This window comes from Calidris pugnax, unplaced genomic scaffold (assembly GCF_001431845.1).
Source record: "Calidris pugnax isolate Ruff unplaced genomic scaffold, ASM143184v1 scaffold27, whole genome shotgun sequence".
Classification (NCBI taxonomy): domain Eukaryota; kingdom Metazoa; phylum Chordata; class Aves; order Charadriiformes; family Scolopacidae; genus Calidris; species Calidris pugnax.
This window is the reverse complement of record NW_015090893.1, coordinates 1,733,124-1,750,357: the sequence shown is the minus strand read 5'-3', so window position 1 is coordinate 1,750,357 and position 17,234 is coordinate 1,733,124. Positions and strand designations below refer to the sequence as shown.

Sequence of the window (17,234 nt, the reverse complement as noted above, 5' to 3'; positions counted from 1 at the left end):
TAGGAAGCTGTAATGTAACATTCTGCTGAATGGGTTTATGCATATATGAGAAAAGAATTTGTTTATAAAACATACCAAAATGATGTCGTTAAGAGGTTAGTCCTCCTAAAATATTTTGAAAATTCTTTTGAGTATGTGCATCTACAAAATGCTTGTTCTGTCCTTCAGTTCAGCAAAGGTGATTGTATGTGTATTCATTACTAAATTAAAATGACAAAAAATTACTTGCTTCCTACACAGGTCCTTTTGTATCATTTCAATGGAGTGGTATAAAAAGGATGATTCTATATACCATGACCTAATAAGCTTTTATGAACAGTTCCAGTAGTATAGTTCTGAAACTGCTGCTAAATCTAATAGCATTAATATAGAAATGTAATTAGTGAAGGTGTAGGTTGCAATAGTTCTAATCATAATCTTTTTTTTTCACTATGTGGTGTTAGATATATGCTGATGCTCCCAAGCATTTTGTATTGCAGTGACTAATGATAAAAATAAGAGACATAAGACTGTTTAGGAGATACCTACACTAAATATCAGAGGCATAACAGATTATATTTTTCATATATGCCATTTCCCTGGCGCTCTGATCAAGGCTACTTATGTATGAGAGTGATTCTGATTTTGTTTGTTTTCTGCTAGGAATGCAATTCCCTAACACCTATCTGCACCCCCTGTCTGCTAGGTTTAAAGAGGGTGTTAGCATCCTGGATTGTTAGCAAGCCAGTCTATTTAGGTGATATTCTAGTTTAGTGATTAGGAAAAGTAAATCACTGCTAATATTTTGCAGTAATTTTGTTGAATACTTTGGTAGTAAAGCAACACAAAGAAAGAAGTGTCTTTGTTTGGAATCTAGTTGTCATCTTCTGCAGTTTGTGTTCGGGAATAGCTGTTGTAACACCGTAGTAAAGCAACACAAAGAAAGAAGTGTCTTTCTTTGGCATCTAGTTGTCATCTTCTGCAGGAGTTCATATGGCCAGATGACACTGTGCTGCAAAATAGTTTGATATTCATGTTTGCAAAAATGCTGGGAAAAGTTTGAAAATCAGTTTGTGTTCAGGAATAGCTGTTGTAACACTGGGTGATATATCTATACTCGCCATTTTTCTGAGAAGAGTTTATGTTTGGGGTTTTTCTTGGTGTGAGATAAATTTCTGAATGAGGCTGTCATTTGTTGTCAGAAGGATTTAAAGCCAAGGTGGCAGAGGTGTCGCCTTTGAGGATGCTTATGTGTGTTACAAAGAAACAAAAGCACCGATGTGGGAAGTGAGGCCAGTGTTTTGTCATACACTCGTGTGACATTTTCTTCTGCTGTGCTTAGTGGGTGTGAGGGGAGAAGAGGATGGGAAAGATGCACATAGGCTCCGAGTGGCCCACGTGGAACTGGAGTTCAGTCCTGTCCTGTCGTGGTTTTAGGATTCAGAGGCTCCTGGATTGCTGTCATTGTGCTACTAAGGGACAGTCACACTATTCATGGATCATAAATTGGGGCTTTCTGGAATTCCATGTGCTCTTCTCTTCATCGGCAAAATTGCTGTCACAGCTTTGGAGAGCAGCTTTAGCAGTCGAATTTGGAAGCTTCCCAAGTAGATACGGTTTTAGAACTGTTCAGAGCACATACAAACTAAGCGAGTTCCCTAAAGGCTGCAGTCAAAACAAGTAACTTATTTACAAATAAATTCTAACCATTTGTTAAATGTAGCATTTGTATTAAGAAAAATGTCTTGTTCAAATTCTCAGCAGTTTTCGTTATTAACTTGTGGTTGTGAAACACAGTGAATGGTGCATATTTTCTATTCTGTGTTTCTGAAAGCGTGTTTTATATATATGTATGGTTAAGTATTTACCCTTAACTGTATAATTAGGTGATTGATCATCTCCTGTACTAATGACCTTGCCTTTTACAGGCTTTTGACTAATTTCTCTTGTCTTCATTTTAAAAATGGAAGAAAAACCAAGAACTAGACTATTCCCTGTTTTAGTTATTCAAAGAGATTTCTAGTCCCCTCTTCATCCTAGTTTTCCAGTATAATAAATTCAGCTCTCACTGGGCTGGTGCAAAGAGTTATTAAAGGAGTATCCCTTATTATGCCAGAGCCCAGGTATAGTGTGTTGTTATGACACAATCCCCCCAAAAGACATTAGCGTGTACACAAATTATCAGTGCAGATAATGCTATTTTGGTAAATTTCTTTATATATTATCCCAGTCTCAGAATTTTTTCTTTTTGTGATATTATAACCAAAACTAAATTAACTGGGACATACTAAAGGTGGCACTCTTTAAAAGGAGCCACCCTAAGAAGGATGCTTATTCGGCAGTAGTTTGCAGAATACCCACTAGCAGGTCATTCTGTAATTTTTGAAGTTTTATCCTTTTATGCTTATACATGTGTTCCCCTGGGGTTTTCTCCTTTCACTGAGTATTCCCTACGGTTTCTATTAACCAGCTTACCCAAGATTCAATAGGAAAAGCTCTCTGTCTTAGATTTTATATTTTTTTTTGTTATGAACTTTCTTTTTTAGCCAGTTACTTGGCTAACCACTCTCCGAGATTTTTTTCACGTTTAAAAACGGAGTCTGCTGTTACATAAAAATTAAAAACCCCTTTTGGGCTTTTTATTCTATCCATAGAATTTAAATATTTTTCAAATTTCAGAGACAAAACAAAAGTGTTCCTACAGTTGCTAGTTACTCCTTTGGCTTTACTTTAAAATTAAAATATGATTTCTGTGCACTTTTTCCCTGCTTTCATCTGTGGCAGAGAGTAGCAACTCGACAGAACAACGTGAATATGTTTGTATAACTCTTCTCCACAGCCTAGTTGGCTTTAAAAGCCATGTAGTATTTTATCCTGTATAAGAGTCATATAGTTAGAAAATTATATAAAATATTGGGATGCATGCTGCATTACACTAACTAAGATTTATGCCAGCACATCTTCCTTCCTTGATGGAAAAGTCCCCATTTATGCAGACTGGATGCATTACACATCATCGTCTGTTGATGCAGAATGAATTAGTTTTAAACTCTGTGGGTAAATTCATATATATATTGGCACTCCTGTGTATACACATGCTTGAATCTCACTGGATTCTTCTGTTTTCCTTACTGTAGCCGTGAAAAAGCAGAGAAAAACATTGTTCTTACAAGAGTTCGTTTGCCAGGACAGTGTTGGTGAACAATGGGGTTAACAGGGCAGCTTCAGGGCAATTACCTCTGCACCTCCATTTATTTCAACTATTTTGTTACCAGAATCTTGAGGATCCTTGTGAAAGGTTCAGGATAATTTGGTGGGTTTTGTTCCCCTTCATATATTCATCATCTAGGTCCTGAAAAAACCTCTTTATAGACATTTGTGTAATTTCCTGATGAACAAAGTGATGAGTTAACTTCTTTTTTAAGGCAGGCTGAGTGTGAAAGATTGCTTTAAAGGCAAGCAGTCAAAGTTCTCCTGGCTGTAGTCAATGTGTATTTGCAGGGTTTGCTGAGTATGTCTTTTGTTTACCCTTCACCACCTCCACAGATCAGAATGGGCCGTAGCTGGACAGCTTTCAGCCCACAAGAACAGTAGTCAAAACAATTTTAAAATACGGAGGTAAAGAGCAATTATTATTCCTTCAAAGAACCTATAAATAAAATAGTAGCTTATTAACTCTTGTCATTCCCAGCCTGGTTTTAATGTTCTTTTTAGGAAATTAAACAAATTACTAGAGTACCAATACAATGCTCTTAAGGTGGAAGGGGACAAATAACAATCGGAACTGCCAAATTAAAAGCACTTGGGCATTAATGTACATTTAAAATAGCAGGGAAAAAGTACCAGGCTCCTCACATAAAAGTTTATCTGGTTGTTACAGCTACTAAAAAAGAAATAGTGATTTTAAAGAAATTTCATTTTATTTTTACAGTACCTTGGATCTTATGGCTTACTTAGCTGTGCCTAAGTAAAAGGGCAGACTCTGAGCTCGCAAAAGGGTTATCTGCCAGGTGAGGGGTTGCTGATTTTGGTCTCAGCCTAAGAGATGGCTGCAGATTGGCGTTTGCACATGTTTCAGTACTGGATTTCCCTTACTTTGGCAAAACCAATATATGTTTTTCAACAAGAATATTTGGTACTAAACAGAATTAAAGATTTTTCTATGAATATTTGCAGGATTTGGTGAGATTTTGGTGGCCTGGTGACAAAAAACATTGTATTATTTGCAAGCTCAAGTGCAGCTGTGCTATCGATCAAAAGAAATAATAAAATAGAATCTTACATAATTTACAATAAAACTCATTGGTGGATTCCTTAGAGATTGCTATTAATTAAGCATAAACATACCAGTGAGTAGATTTGTTAGTGTAATGGAGATGAGTTGTTGGAAAAATATTTTTATTGGGCCTTATTTGCTTTGTAAGATCAATTTGAAAGCAAAAGAAGAGTTTCTGAAATGATACAACTTCAAGCAGTTTGAAGCAAAAGCATTGTTTTAACTATTCACAAGTGTATTGTATTAGTCTCATCTCTGATCATGTAGTTGAAGTTTAATTTAATTTTTCTGTGTTCAGTGAGCACAGCTGTAAAAGAACAAAATCAATTAAAAAGTGGCTGAGTTCTGGGAATACAGGAGGTGGCTCTGTTTAGTTTTAAGGAAGTGAATCAGCATCCAAGACATTGATCTTCACAACTTGTGTAAATTTTAAATATATGATTTAGAAAGAAAAGATGTTACTGCACTTAAATTGGTCAGTTTACCCTTTTCTTTTCACCCAGTTGTTGATCTCCCTCTCAGCTCGTGTGTTTTGCTCTCTAGTCCTATAGAGTTGACAATCCCCTCTGGGGTTCTTTTTTCTGCTGTTTATTATTATCCCCCTGGGCCAGGGACTAGCTCCAGCTCATCCCAGCCATTCTGGCATTTCCTTCAGGTTCCCAGTTCTAAATGCAAGAGACTGGTCAAGCTTTATTGCAGTAAATAAAGCCAGGATAATATTTTTTAATCTTATTCTTTGCTTCTAGTGTGTGTGCTTTTGTGGTTTCTGTGGAATACTGACTGCATCATCTTTTAACATGGGGATAAGCGCACGGGGACACTTGGCAGGACAAGCCCTGCTTTGCCAACTTGACTGACCATCTGCTCTAGTGGCAAAGCGGAAATGGAATAGAGCTTTGAATAAGAAATTAGTGAAATAAGCAGCCTGACAGCACTGGGGTGCTTGGGATTCTCAGTGGATACCTTATGTGCCAGGGCAGGAAGTTGCTTCTGGCCTGTGAGCTCAGCCTGGAAACTAGCTAATTTTGTGGTGAAGCAATTAGTGGGTTGCAGAGGAGGAGGGAAGACACATGGCACGAAGCTGCATAGATCCCTGAAGGATGGAAGAGTTCATCTGATCCAGCAGAGCTGAGGAGTGTGGACAGCAGTGGTTAAGTGAGGAGGGGAAACAGCTCATTGTTTTTTGATTTTTGGGTTTTTGTTGTTGTTGTAACAGCTCTGAACAAGCAAGTTCAGTTTTGAAGCAATGATTGCTCATTCCAAATGATTGCCTTCTCCCTTCATACTAAATAGTATTATCTAGAATTTATTTGTACATACACCTTGAGGATGAACACAATGTTAACATTCTGGGAAAAGCAGTAAATTACACAACTGTGTTTGAGCACAGACTTAAGCGTAAGTCAAATACAGTAGAGTGTTCGTCATAGCCAGAGAGTGTAATAGAAATTCTGGAGTGGATTTATGGTGCAAAATCAACCAAGCAACAAACCCAAGCAGGAGAAGCAGCAAAATCCTTGTAAAGAATATAAAAATCTTCTTTTTGGAATATTGCTGGGAAATCAACACAAAGTTAAAAATAAATAAATAGATGGCAAAGGACATATTCTAAAAAAACTCATGCTACTTTTATGTGATCCCATAAACCATTGTCTTTCTGCTTTTAGCTATGTTTGAAAAAGTCTTAAATGAAAGAATTTTGAAATTGTCTAACTTGTAACGTATCTTTTAATCTTACAGAGCAGCTGCTATTACTATTTAATTGTGTTATAAAATTGTCCTATATTTTTCCATCTAGTAGTCTGCTGGTTTTATGGTTGTGTGTCCTTTTGGCTAAATCATATGAATGTAAAGAAAAAAGTGGAAGAAGCTAAACCAGCCCAGCATGTTTTCAGTCACAAATGAAAAGCTGTCAGGAAGGTGTAGAGGCAGGAGGCCTAAGCTTCTGCTCAGCCAGCTATAAAAGACAAGGTGACAGAACCAATGAACTATGTGAACATATAAATGGAAAATTAGAAACTCAGACTTATTAAAAGTAGATTAATCTTTTCTTGTAAATTAATTATTAGTAGGGTGCACTCATTGGCAAGCTACAAGTCTGTGTGGATTCGGAGGTGTTTCCCATTTCAGATGTACTCTGTGCATCTGACGAACACTCTGGGTAGTTGCAGAGCAGCCTATTCCAATGTTTACATTTTTGCGCTTTCACAGCTAGAAACAGTACATTTTAAGGCATAGACAGTGATGTCTATTTCTGGGGAAAAACCAGAACTACTACATTAGCAGTTCACTTGAAATTCCGCTTATTTTTTCATTTCAGAATGCTATTATTCAGTGCTTGCATAATATGATAAAAAAGTTTGTGCTAACCTCTACATGTGCCACAGTTCTCAAGGTTTAATGTGTTTTTCTGAGGAACTGTGACTTCAAATCACTGTGGTTCTTCATGGCATCACTGACCATCTGCCAAACTTTCCTGGTGATTTTGTTGCTCTGTAGCTCATGATACTAAACAGGTGTGATGAGTCAATAATTCTGAGAAGACAATATTTTGAGAGGCCTTCTCAATTATGTACTTGTGCTACAATGTAAATATTGATGATTTTTAACATTAGATTGGAACAGTTGATTGGTTGGCTTTTCTTTAATTACATTAAAGATAGCATATTTATCCCTTTTCCTCCAGAAAGACTTTTGCACTTGGTTCTGAACAAAAAAAAAAAAAAAAAAGAGAACTGTTTGGCCTGTAGAAACTCTTGGTCACCATTTTTTATGTGCACCATTTTTATGATTACTGTCACTAACATAAGATGAGTTTTGAAACTTCTGGCTTAACCTGAAAGGGAATTCAGAATTAAGTCTAATCGATGCACTATGATCGATTCATACACCACAAAAATGTTTTATCTTCTTTACCAATACAGAAAACTGTTCATGAATCAAATGTAAAACCCTTATTAGTGAATATAGGGTTGTGAGGATTGTAGTATGTAAAGGAGTTCCTAGTACCTTGCATTAATTGTGAGGGTAAGTAAAACGAGCATTTAAAACATCCACTATTCTGTTAAACAGGGGATATAATAACAACTGCATTGTCTTGCGCCTTCAGAAGTCTTTGGATTATTGGGAATTATTCATGTTTGTATTTTGTCTGCTTTTTAATGATGTATGGGTGTTTACACTCAGGTTCTGTGTTTTGAAACACTCTATTAATGAGGATAAATGATACTTAAGTGTCTGCATGAAATAAATATCCCCCTTAGTGCTTCCAGAAGTACACCTACATGAGGATTACCCACCCTCCAGCCACTGAAATACTTCTGCTAGCTCAGAATCCAAGTGTAGCTCCATTCTAGGTTACTTCTCTTGCTGTTTGTTTTTCCAGTGCATTAGCTTTATTTATTCTTGTGGTGCTAGTATTACTTGAAGTTACTACGGCAACCTGTCACCATCTGCTATTAGAAAGTATGCTGGGATTTAGTTGCTAGGTGTTGAAGTTTGTCATCTTACTCATATGACCCTAACATTTTTCTGCTGTTTCTTTTCCCATCCACGTTGCATCCCCAGCTAATGTGCACTTTGACACCAAAGGGAGAGACTCCCTGTTCTTTCTGCTTGACCTTAGAAAGCCCTAGTTGTTTTACAGAATACATGCATGATCCCTTTTGATGTACTTTGTATATACTCAACCAAAACAGCCTTTCTTTTACCTTTGCCACTATTTTGCAGTGTTTATACTAAAGCCAGCCAGCATTATAGTTAATTTAAATTTGACATTAATTATGCTTTTTTTTAAAGTGAACAGGGAATTTGAATGTTTCCTGAGACATTTTCTCCTCTACCTCACTTTCATTTGACTACCTATTTACTTGTGTTCCTGATAGAAGTTCATTGTTCATACTATTGATTTCCTTATTTCTTTACACATTTTAGGAAAGGCTATCAGCCAATTGGTTAATTGAACAAACAGAGTTCAGTGCTGTTTCTGTTCTGTTTAAATGTATGGTTTTAACTTGGAAAACATATATTTTATTAGATCTCTTCATAGTAGTACAGTGTATTCAGAGCTATTTCTGTTTTTCTTACTATTGTCATCAGTCAGGTGTTTACTTGGATACGTTTCTTTTTTATACATTTGACCTAGTTCTAATCAACATTTTCTGCTGTAATTCACAGGAGAAATCCTAACAAGCCTAAGCACAGCTGAAAGGACTTGTTAGGATTCTATCTGAAGAACTTTATCTACTCTGCCACAACCTTTTTTATACTGTTCATTCCATACAATCAATGCGTGTCTTAATGAAATACATTTTTGAATCATAAGCATCAGACTATTATGTTTGTAGGTGGTGCTTGACTCTGAATTTCTTCTGTCCATGCAGCAAACATGCAGCCTGCATTCAGAGTGTAACACATCCCTCTTGTGCACAACTTACTGTATTTTCAAGCAGCTGATGCTCTTTGCACGTTCTAGTAAGAGGTACTTTAACAGCAGAGGGGAATTTCAGTGCATCCATAGAGATGTTGGCAGATCTGATCACAGCTCTGTATAGCCCTATATTGCACTGAAGTTCTGTCAGCGGGAGCGGTGATGCTGAGAGCACACGAGTTACTTCAGAGACCTGAGGCTGCATCTGAGAAGCAAATCTTTATTGCTGGCGATTGGGGATGAGGAGGGAGGGGCAAGCTTTTACCCTATAAAGAAGCTAGCAGTTAATTTCTAATAGTTGAGATCGCTGGCAAGAACATTATTAAAGATCAAACGCTATTTATGTATTTTCCTGCTTTACAGTTACATGGAAATGATGGAGGAAGTTTTTGTAGCAAACCAGCTTTACTGTGCCCTTTTTTTTTTTATGTATCATTCAGTCCCACTGATGTGAATTTGACAGGTTTGGGGCGAGACACTGGCCAGCAATATGTGATCTTTGCTCATGGCTCTTTTCAGTAATCGAGCATATCTGTTAATTTTAAAATCACCATACACAGTTACTAAGGATAGGCATTCGTGCTGTACCATAATCACAGATATAGCAAGACACATTTTAGAAGTTGGTTTCAACAAAAGAAATAACCTTCTTAAAGTCTTTATGCCTTTAAGCAAGATAATGCATCTATTCAATTCCTGTGAAGAAATGCTGCTTATTTCAAGAAGTGATTATTTAACATGAGTACAGAAAGGCATTCAGTGGTGAATGTCTAACTACTAAAAATACAAGCTGTTGTTCATGTACAATTCTCTAACTTCTGTCAGTAATCTTTACAAAATCAAGACATCAGAAGAAAACCCACACACAATTTCATTACTGAGTCCTTTGCAATTCATTATTACTTTCAGCTGCAACATTTAATATCACAGAAAAGATTTGTCTGATCCATAACTGTAAAAGTGAACTACTACAGCAGCAAAACCAGCATTTCTTTTTAGAAGAGCATCAGTACCCGAGAACACACGATTCCTTACCTGAAAGCTTTTGGTTTACCTGCAGAAAATGTGTCTTCTTAGCCTTAAAAAGTAGGCAAGCCTCTCACTAGCACTAATGTTACTCCAAAAGAAGGTATAATAGCTCCTTTATATTGTAATTTTCACTGTTTATATGCAAGAAGTGTGCTGGGGTCTGCTCACGTAGGAATAAATAAATAAAAAAAAAAAGGCAGTACAAACTGAAGAGCAGCTAACACATGAAAGTAAAAGACCTCTAGTGGCCGTAACCTGAAGTTAAAGAAGGCTTCCCTTCGAAGGGGGAGACAAAATGGTTGGGTAGAACAAACTGCAGCTGATACTTTGGTAACGTGTGCTCTTGTTGCCTGTCTGATGTCAGCAGAGGTACACCGGGAATCAGGGTTTCCCAGAGAATCTCATCAGTTTGAGGTGGAAACTAAGTTCTGGGCAGAGGCGCTGAATCAGTTCTAAACTGGAATGATGAAAAGATCCAAGTATATATAGAAAATTATTTTGCATGCTCATCTACTTCCTAGCCTCTTATTTCAACAAAATCAAAGCATTTAAAGCTGGTTCATTTTTAAAACAATAATTAAAATTTCAGAAAATTCTAAGACAACAATAAGGAGGATTCTTCACTGTCTTAAAGGAAAAGTGCAAATCATTAAAGTCACTATTATTGCTTGAGAGATAAATGTCTTTGTAACTTTCAGTAAGTTACAGTGAAACCCAAGGATTATAAATGACTGTAGAGCTTTCAGCATTTCTGCTTTAGGCATTGAGAAAAATAGAATATTTCCTTTTGGGGAAGTTTGAAAAGTTTTGAGAAATGAAATAATATTCTACAGTAATAGAATTATTATAGAATAGTATTCTATAGAAGTTTTATGGAGTTCTGTAATAGCTACTTAAACATGTGCAGAATGTAAAAAATATCTTTCCTTGCAATATTTTTTCCCATGAACAGCCTGTGTTTCTAGAACGATTAGAAAATTTTGATGGTAATATATTTTCTTCCTATGAATTCCAAATGGAAGAATCCTGGGCAACAACACACGCTTTTTAAAAGTCTTAAGGTAATATTGAGTTATACTTGATCTATCAAGATTTCTTGTCATAATGTGTGTTTCCATGCAGACTGTCAGCAATGGTGCAGCTTTCTGACCTGAGCTACTCCTTGTCAGCGTGGCTTTTGAATGACCTTTTTTGAGTTCTTAGCATGTTTCCTTCATCTGGGCTTGTAAAAGCTTGAATATTATTTTATTTTTGCATACATAAAAGGATTTATTGGGCATTTGGAGCAGTTCAATTTCAGAAAGACTACAATCCAATAACTGAAGTATTCTGCATGTGTTCATTTCTGTCTGGTTCTCTTTCAGAGCCATTTCGTGGCATGCATGACGGCGATCTTAAATCAGATGAACAACCAGCATTATTCAGTTTACATTGAAACTTTTCAGACAAGTTCAGAACTAGTGGTGAGTACAAAATGATCATGGAGGTGATAAATAATTCTAAGTATATTTTTTCCTGCATGAAATCAGTAGTATTGTTTTGTATCTTGCCTGTTCTGTGTCTGTCTGCTTTCTGCCTCTGTCACTGTGTTGCCTCCCTCTTCTAATGGTGACCTTGGACAACGCTGTAATCAGAAATTTGGAAAGATATAAATGTCACTGTTGTTGCTCCTAGCACTGAGGTGGTAACATAATAATAAAGAATAATTAATGGCATTTTTGTGTTCTATTGTTCTGAGGAGAAAAAAAAAAACAAACAAAAAACAAACAAACAAAAAAACCCAAAGCCAACCCTCAATTCCTTGTACCCTCCCTCCTCACTTTGCACATGGTGATATATTTTCACTATTGTGTCTACTCCTGGTCCAGTTAATGTTGTATGCTAATTAGTGCAGTAAATGCCTTATTATTGCAACGCATTGTTTTATGCCAGCTGTTTCTGGCACAATTTAACAATAGTTGGGGTTTATTCTAGTTTATACTAGTCAGTGTTCTCTGTGTTCTAGAAGGTTTTGGTAGTCCTATGTCTGACCTTTTATACTCCTGACATAACTCTGAAATAGGTAAGGTATAGGCAAAGGTTTTGATTACACCATCTACAGTTTGTCCATGGAGGTAGTATTTTCAGTTGGCAAGATTTGTTCATTTTCCTTTGTTAAAGTCAGAGTGGTGCCATAACTGAAATGCTAACAGATTGGATCTTGGGGAGCCTTTGCAATTCTTCATGTGCTTTAGCTTACTTGCAAATGTAGCAGTATTTTAACATAATTTCAGCTTCCAAGCAGTTTGGGTACTTGGTCCTAGAAGCTTTAGTAATCCTTAAACTACAACGGTTCTGCAGAGGAAAAAAAAAAAAAGAACGAGAAAGACAGGACATCACTACATCAAAGGGGTTTTACTGTTTGTAAAGGCATTGGTTTGTTGTCTTCTCCTTTTTTTTCCATCCCGTAAGTATATGTCAGTGAAGATGACAAAGTTTTGTTGTCAAATAATGCTGTTGAGAGCTATTGTTCACTTGGCTCTCTGCAAGTAACGTGACAAGAAAGAGTACAAACTTCACAGAGAGTTGCTTGTGAGGTTTTGGCAATAAATGATGACATCTCAGCTTGCCAGTCTCGCAGATTCTAGATGACTTACTTTGAAGTTCAAGGGTAAAACGGCATAGATGTGTTATATGTGAAACAGACCTGAAATGATTATGTTCATTTTATTTAAGTTCATTATACAGTCTTCTCCAAATACTTCTAGGAAAAGATTTGTTTGAAAACTTTCTGTTGTGCCTTCAATTTTTAATTTAGAATACTAATTTTGGACTAAATTGATGAAATAAAAAAAAAATCTTATTATTTTCAAATCTATTAATTCTTTATGCCCAATGAGACTTGTTTTGCGAATTAATTAAAAATTCAACAGCTTTGCTCTAAAGTACTGTAACTTTTTCTTTCCATTCATTTATGGCTTATCTTTTCTGAAGAGCCCAATGTAATGATTTTCAGCCTTCATTTGGAATCTGAGACTGCTGTTTTACAGGACTTCAGTTCCAGTCCTGGGCTTGCCGATCTCACCAGGAATTTTTCCTTTGAATTCACTGGGAGCAGAGTGGAACCATCCATCTTAGTTCTTTGATCACAGCAGGGACACTTAAACTTCGTATTACACAGTCGCAGACTTACTGTATTTTGTTGTTCTAGGACTTCTTGATGGAAACATTCATAATGTTCAAAGATCTCATTGGAAAGAACGTTTACCCTTCAGACTGGATGGCAATGAGCATGGTGCAGAACAGGTAAAATGGGCTGAGGGTCAGTGCTCATTTCCCATGTGCTTGTGAAAAGTGAGCTCATTTCTTATCTTACAAAACGTTTTCTGTGCACTCTAAGATTATTTTATCATTCCAGTTTGGTGAATGCCAAGAAGGTCATCATCTGAAATAAGTTACTGACAATACATTAAATAGCTTGCTGCCTCTGCTTTAAGTCCACTTACAATGGAAAGAGGAAAAAATGTATTTAATTGTAAAGTGGAAGTACATGGTTGGTCTCCATGTTGACAGTCTACAGAAGCCAAGCTGTAAAAGGCCTATTGAATCTCAAATGTGCAATTTCTGCACATGGTTAGAATATCCTCACTAATAAATCAGCAAGTTCGCTGCCATGTAAGAGTTATCAAACAAAATTTTCTTTCTGAAATGAAATGGTTGCTTGGATTGCTAGAGGTCTGATGATGAAGACCAGATCTTTGAGCACAATGCCCTATTTGGAGGAGGAGGTTGGATCCACGGTGTTTACTGTAGCTCCCATCACTGAGGAAATGTGTTGTTATATTATAGATGGTTTGGGGTTTCATCATGAGTGATTACTTCAAACTCGGGTATGTTGCCTCTGTAGATCAAGATGGCATCTAAGCAAAAGTTCATGTGATCAAATGTATCGTGGTCCCTATTGTTTGCCCTATGAGAGTTAGCTATTAATAAGAAATCTTTGACTACTCTTATATTACAAAATTGAAGGAAGTATCTTGTGGACATAAACTGTGCAAACTATAGCTGTGGGTAAAGGTATAAAATCTGTTTTGGTGTCACCATAAATGATGGCTTGATCCCCGTTAAGCCACAGGACAGTTGTTGTCTTGGTGTGAGCATTGCGAGTAGCGGAAGTGAAATTTCACATCATACAGATTTGCTGCCACATGAGCTCTTTTCAGTTTCTCAGTTCCATATCAGGTGGTACTGAATTGGAAAGACAAGGGAAGTGATCTTCATGCACCTGCACTGCTGATAATGGGTTCAGACAGCTGGTTTGGGCCAGTGTATCACAGATAGATTCCTTCAGAATGTCTTTGAAACGTTGCTGCTTTGGAGAGGAGTGAAATATTTTTCCCTTGAGGTGTGAATTTTGTTCTTTGTTATGGGCGTCAGTTAGAAATTAATGTTTTTGGCAACAAGGAAAGGGCAATATATAGGGTACAGGATGGGCTATATGAAGATCTGTTTCCTAATAATTGTTTGGAGCTGTTCTGAGGTACTGGCTTTTTTCTTGTTGTGTCTCTTGTCTATAAGAGAGGAAAGGAAGGGAGGGTTGGACTGAGAATGCAAAGTAAAACACATGGCTGCTCTAAGCAAAGTTAGTTAGTTCAATTTGTTTATTTGTAAAACTTGAAGGTGAGGAAGAGTTTCCTCAGAATTTGAACACCCAGAAGTTTTACAAGCATCTCCATATCTAGAAGAAATTGAACAAAGAAGTAGCTGTGACCATGTGACCACCTTATCTTGTGGATTATTTTTTTTATTTGCTGAATTTCTTCCTCTTCATACTTAGTGGAAATAATGGCTAAAAATCTCACTGAAAGGGATCTGGATTTGAGGAAAAAAATTGACTTAATTTGCTTTTTTTATTTAGTGGGAATTACCTTTAGAGCTGAACTTATTCTTGCTTCTTGCTCTCAAGAAGACACTTTGAGTTGATATGCTGGATTGGATTATGAAGTGAATATACTTTCTTTTTTTTGAGCAAGACTTCTGTTGTTGGGGTGGATTTTGATCACCTGTACTATCATTATTTTAGTTTTGTAGAAATGGTAGTAACACTGAGATTTCTAGAGGTCACAAAGACGCTAATCTAAGAATTGTCTCAAAGGTGCATAGGTTCCAATTAACTTACAAGTCCACAGATGCTGTTTATTTCAAATGACCCAGTTATGTAATTTTACTCCTCCAGCTTTATAATAATTGAAAAGGAGAGAACAGAGGATCCTTAATAAAGTTCATAATCTCCTGGGGGTCTTGAGCAAAAGATTTGCTAAGAAAATCTACAGCATTACAATATCAGATGTTGATATTGGATGCATTTTCACGTAGGATTTGAATGGAATGATGTTAAATGGAAAGGGGGTTTTTTTGTGTGTGTGTTCCATGATTCAAAGTGAGGATTATGGTTCTAGTGGGTAGTCGCACTGGCAGTGAGGCCTCAGGTGCCTAAACCTCACTTTCTGTTGCTTGTGTACACTAATGTTCACGCAGAGAGATTGCTAACCCCTCTTTTGGGGGTGAGTAAATAGGTATAGACTGGTGGATGGGTTTGTTCCAGGTAAGATCTTGTACATGACAGTAGTTTCATCCCACTTGTTTCTGTGTCCGAGCCCATCTCTGTGCTGTAAAGATAAAATCTAATTCCGTGAACATTCTTATGTTGCTGCTGCTGCAATTTGCAATTATTTTTAATGTAGCAAGGATTGCTCTTAAAAAGGTATCAGCTTAGTACTAAAGTAACCTAAAATGTTTTCTATTGTATATAAGCATAGCAAACCTTTCAAACTGTTCCTCTTATTTAGAAAATGCTGTTTATCATTTGCCTTATTCACATATATAGCATTTTTTTTAATCTATAGAGGTGGGGGAAGGTTAAATCCTTGTTCAAAGGATATGCCTTTGGGATTTGGGAATTCATCTGGTGAAATCTATATTGCCTCAGTTACTGACAACAGAAATTCATTTGTGGCATTGTGAATTGTGATACTATCTGCTAAGGACTCTGAACTTTGTGAGACACTTTGGTCCAGGCAGGCTTTGTTGCTCTAAATCTTATCCTGCATTGACAAGTCAAATGAAAATATTTACAGAAAAAAGTCAGCATTAAAAAAAGAAGTATTTAGAAGCTATTTAACAGTGCTTCTATAAACACATTGCTTACCTAAATTGATTTGGCACACTTTATACTCTTTGATTATGTTGCTGTTCCAAAGGTTACATAAGGCAATGAGTTATTGATCTTACTTTCATGTCTTAATTTTATGTTAAATCAACAACTAGGAGGGAGGATTTTTGTTGTCAGTCTTCATAGAGATTTGGGGTTGGTTTTTGTTTTTTTTTATTATTTGTTTGGCTTTTTTTGAGGAGGGTGGTTCTTCTGTGAAATAAATGGAAGACTAATTTAGTTATCTAGATTTGTCATATTAACATGCTTTACTCCAAACCAGAGAAGTACCAGAGAACAAGTCACAAGGGATCAGACTGGGTTCTCTTATAGTAACAATGAGAGAAGAAAATAAATTAAAACCCACAGAAAATGTTAGCAGAACTAAGGTTTTGCATTCTTAATTCACCTGTTCTGAGCAGGAGGCTGCATGCAGGCCTAGTTATGCCCTGAAGGAGGTATTTTACCTGGAGTCTTCCTTTTCTGAATTTGCAAAACTATTAGTTAGAGGCTGTGAGGCATGTGTATTGTGTAACCCAGCTAATGGCAGAATGGAGTTGGCACATTGTCCCTACGGCATCCAGCAAAGCCTGACAGGCTCCCCCAGCTGCTCTCTTGTATTTTGTACCTGGCAGGGAAAGTGGGCATGGGAGGAATTTTGCTGCAGGATATACTGCAGTAGAGAAATGTAAAATCAGAGTATGTTTCCTTAGAGGCAGAGGACAGGGAATAGCATAACTAATACTGCAGGTTTGGTCCTGTTTGTGGGTAAAAGGTGTTCCTAATGAGCAGGACACTCTAATTACTCTTACACAGAAATACAGACAGTGCATGTATGATATCAGGGATATTTCTACTAAGTGTTAGATGTCTGGCATAGATAGGGCGAAAAGAATGAGAGAATGACTTCTTACAAGGTCAAAGGGAAGGGAGAATGGACACATTCATGTCCTGGAGAAACTGTGGTAGGAGAGTTCAAATAATAGAAGTAGAAGCTTAATTAACTGAACTTGCTTCGTCAAGCTTTGCATGCATCAGGATGGAATGATTAACTCAAATTACTTTAAATCACTATTATAAATTGTGTGCTGTTTGCTCTCAAAGTGTGATCTGACTCCCAAAGCCCTTTTGAAGGAGGCAGAGCTGTGGTCTGGTCCCACTGGACTGGGAGTATTCTATTAGCAAATGAGAATCAAAAAGGGGAATGAATTACTACTCTTCCTTTTTTTTCTTTTTCTTCTTTCTTTCTTTCTTTCTTTTTTTTTTTCTTTCTTTCTTTCTTTCTTTCTCTCTTTCTTTCTCTCTTTCTCTCTTTCTCTCTTTCTCTCTTT

The 17,234-nt window shown here is 36.7% G+C and overlaps 1 protein-coding gene across 1 annotated transcript in view; it reads left to right on the top strand.

The window, feature by feature from the left end:
• The window catches only part of DOCK2 (dedicator of cytokinesis 2), a 231,734-nt gene that overhangs the window by 110,381 nt on the left and 104,119 nt on the right, over positions 1-17,234 (top strand). The window contains exons 28-29 of the mRNA XM_014948222.1: positions 11,078-11,176; positions 12,904-12,998. Coding sequence (XP_014803708.1) covers positions 11,078-11,176; positions 12,904-12,998 — 194 coding nt within the window. The remainder of the gene's footprint in view (positions 1-11,077; positions 11,177-12,903; positions 12,999-17,234) is intronic.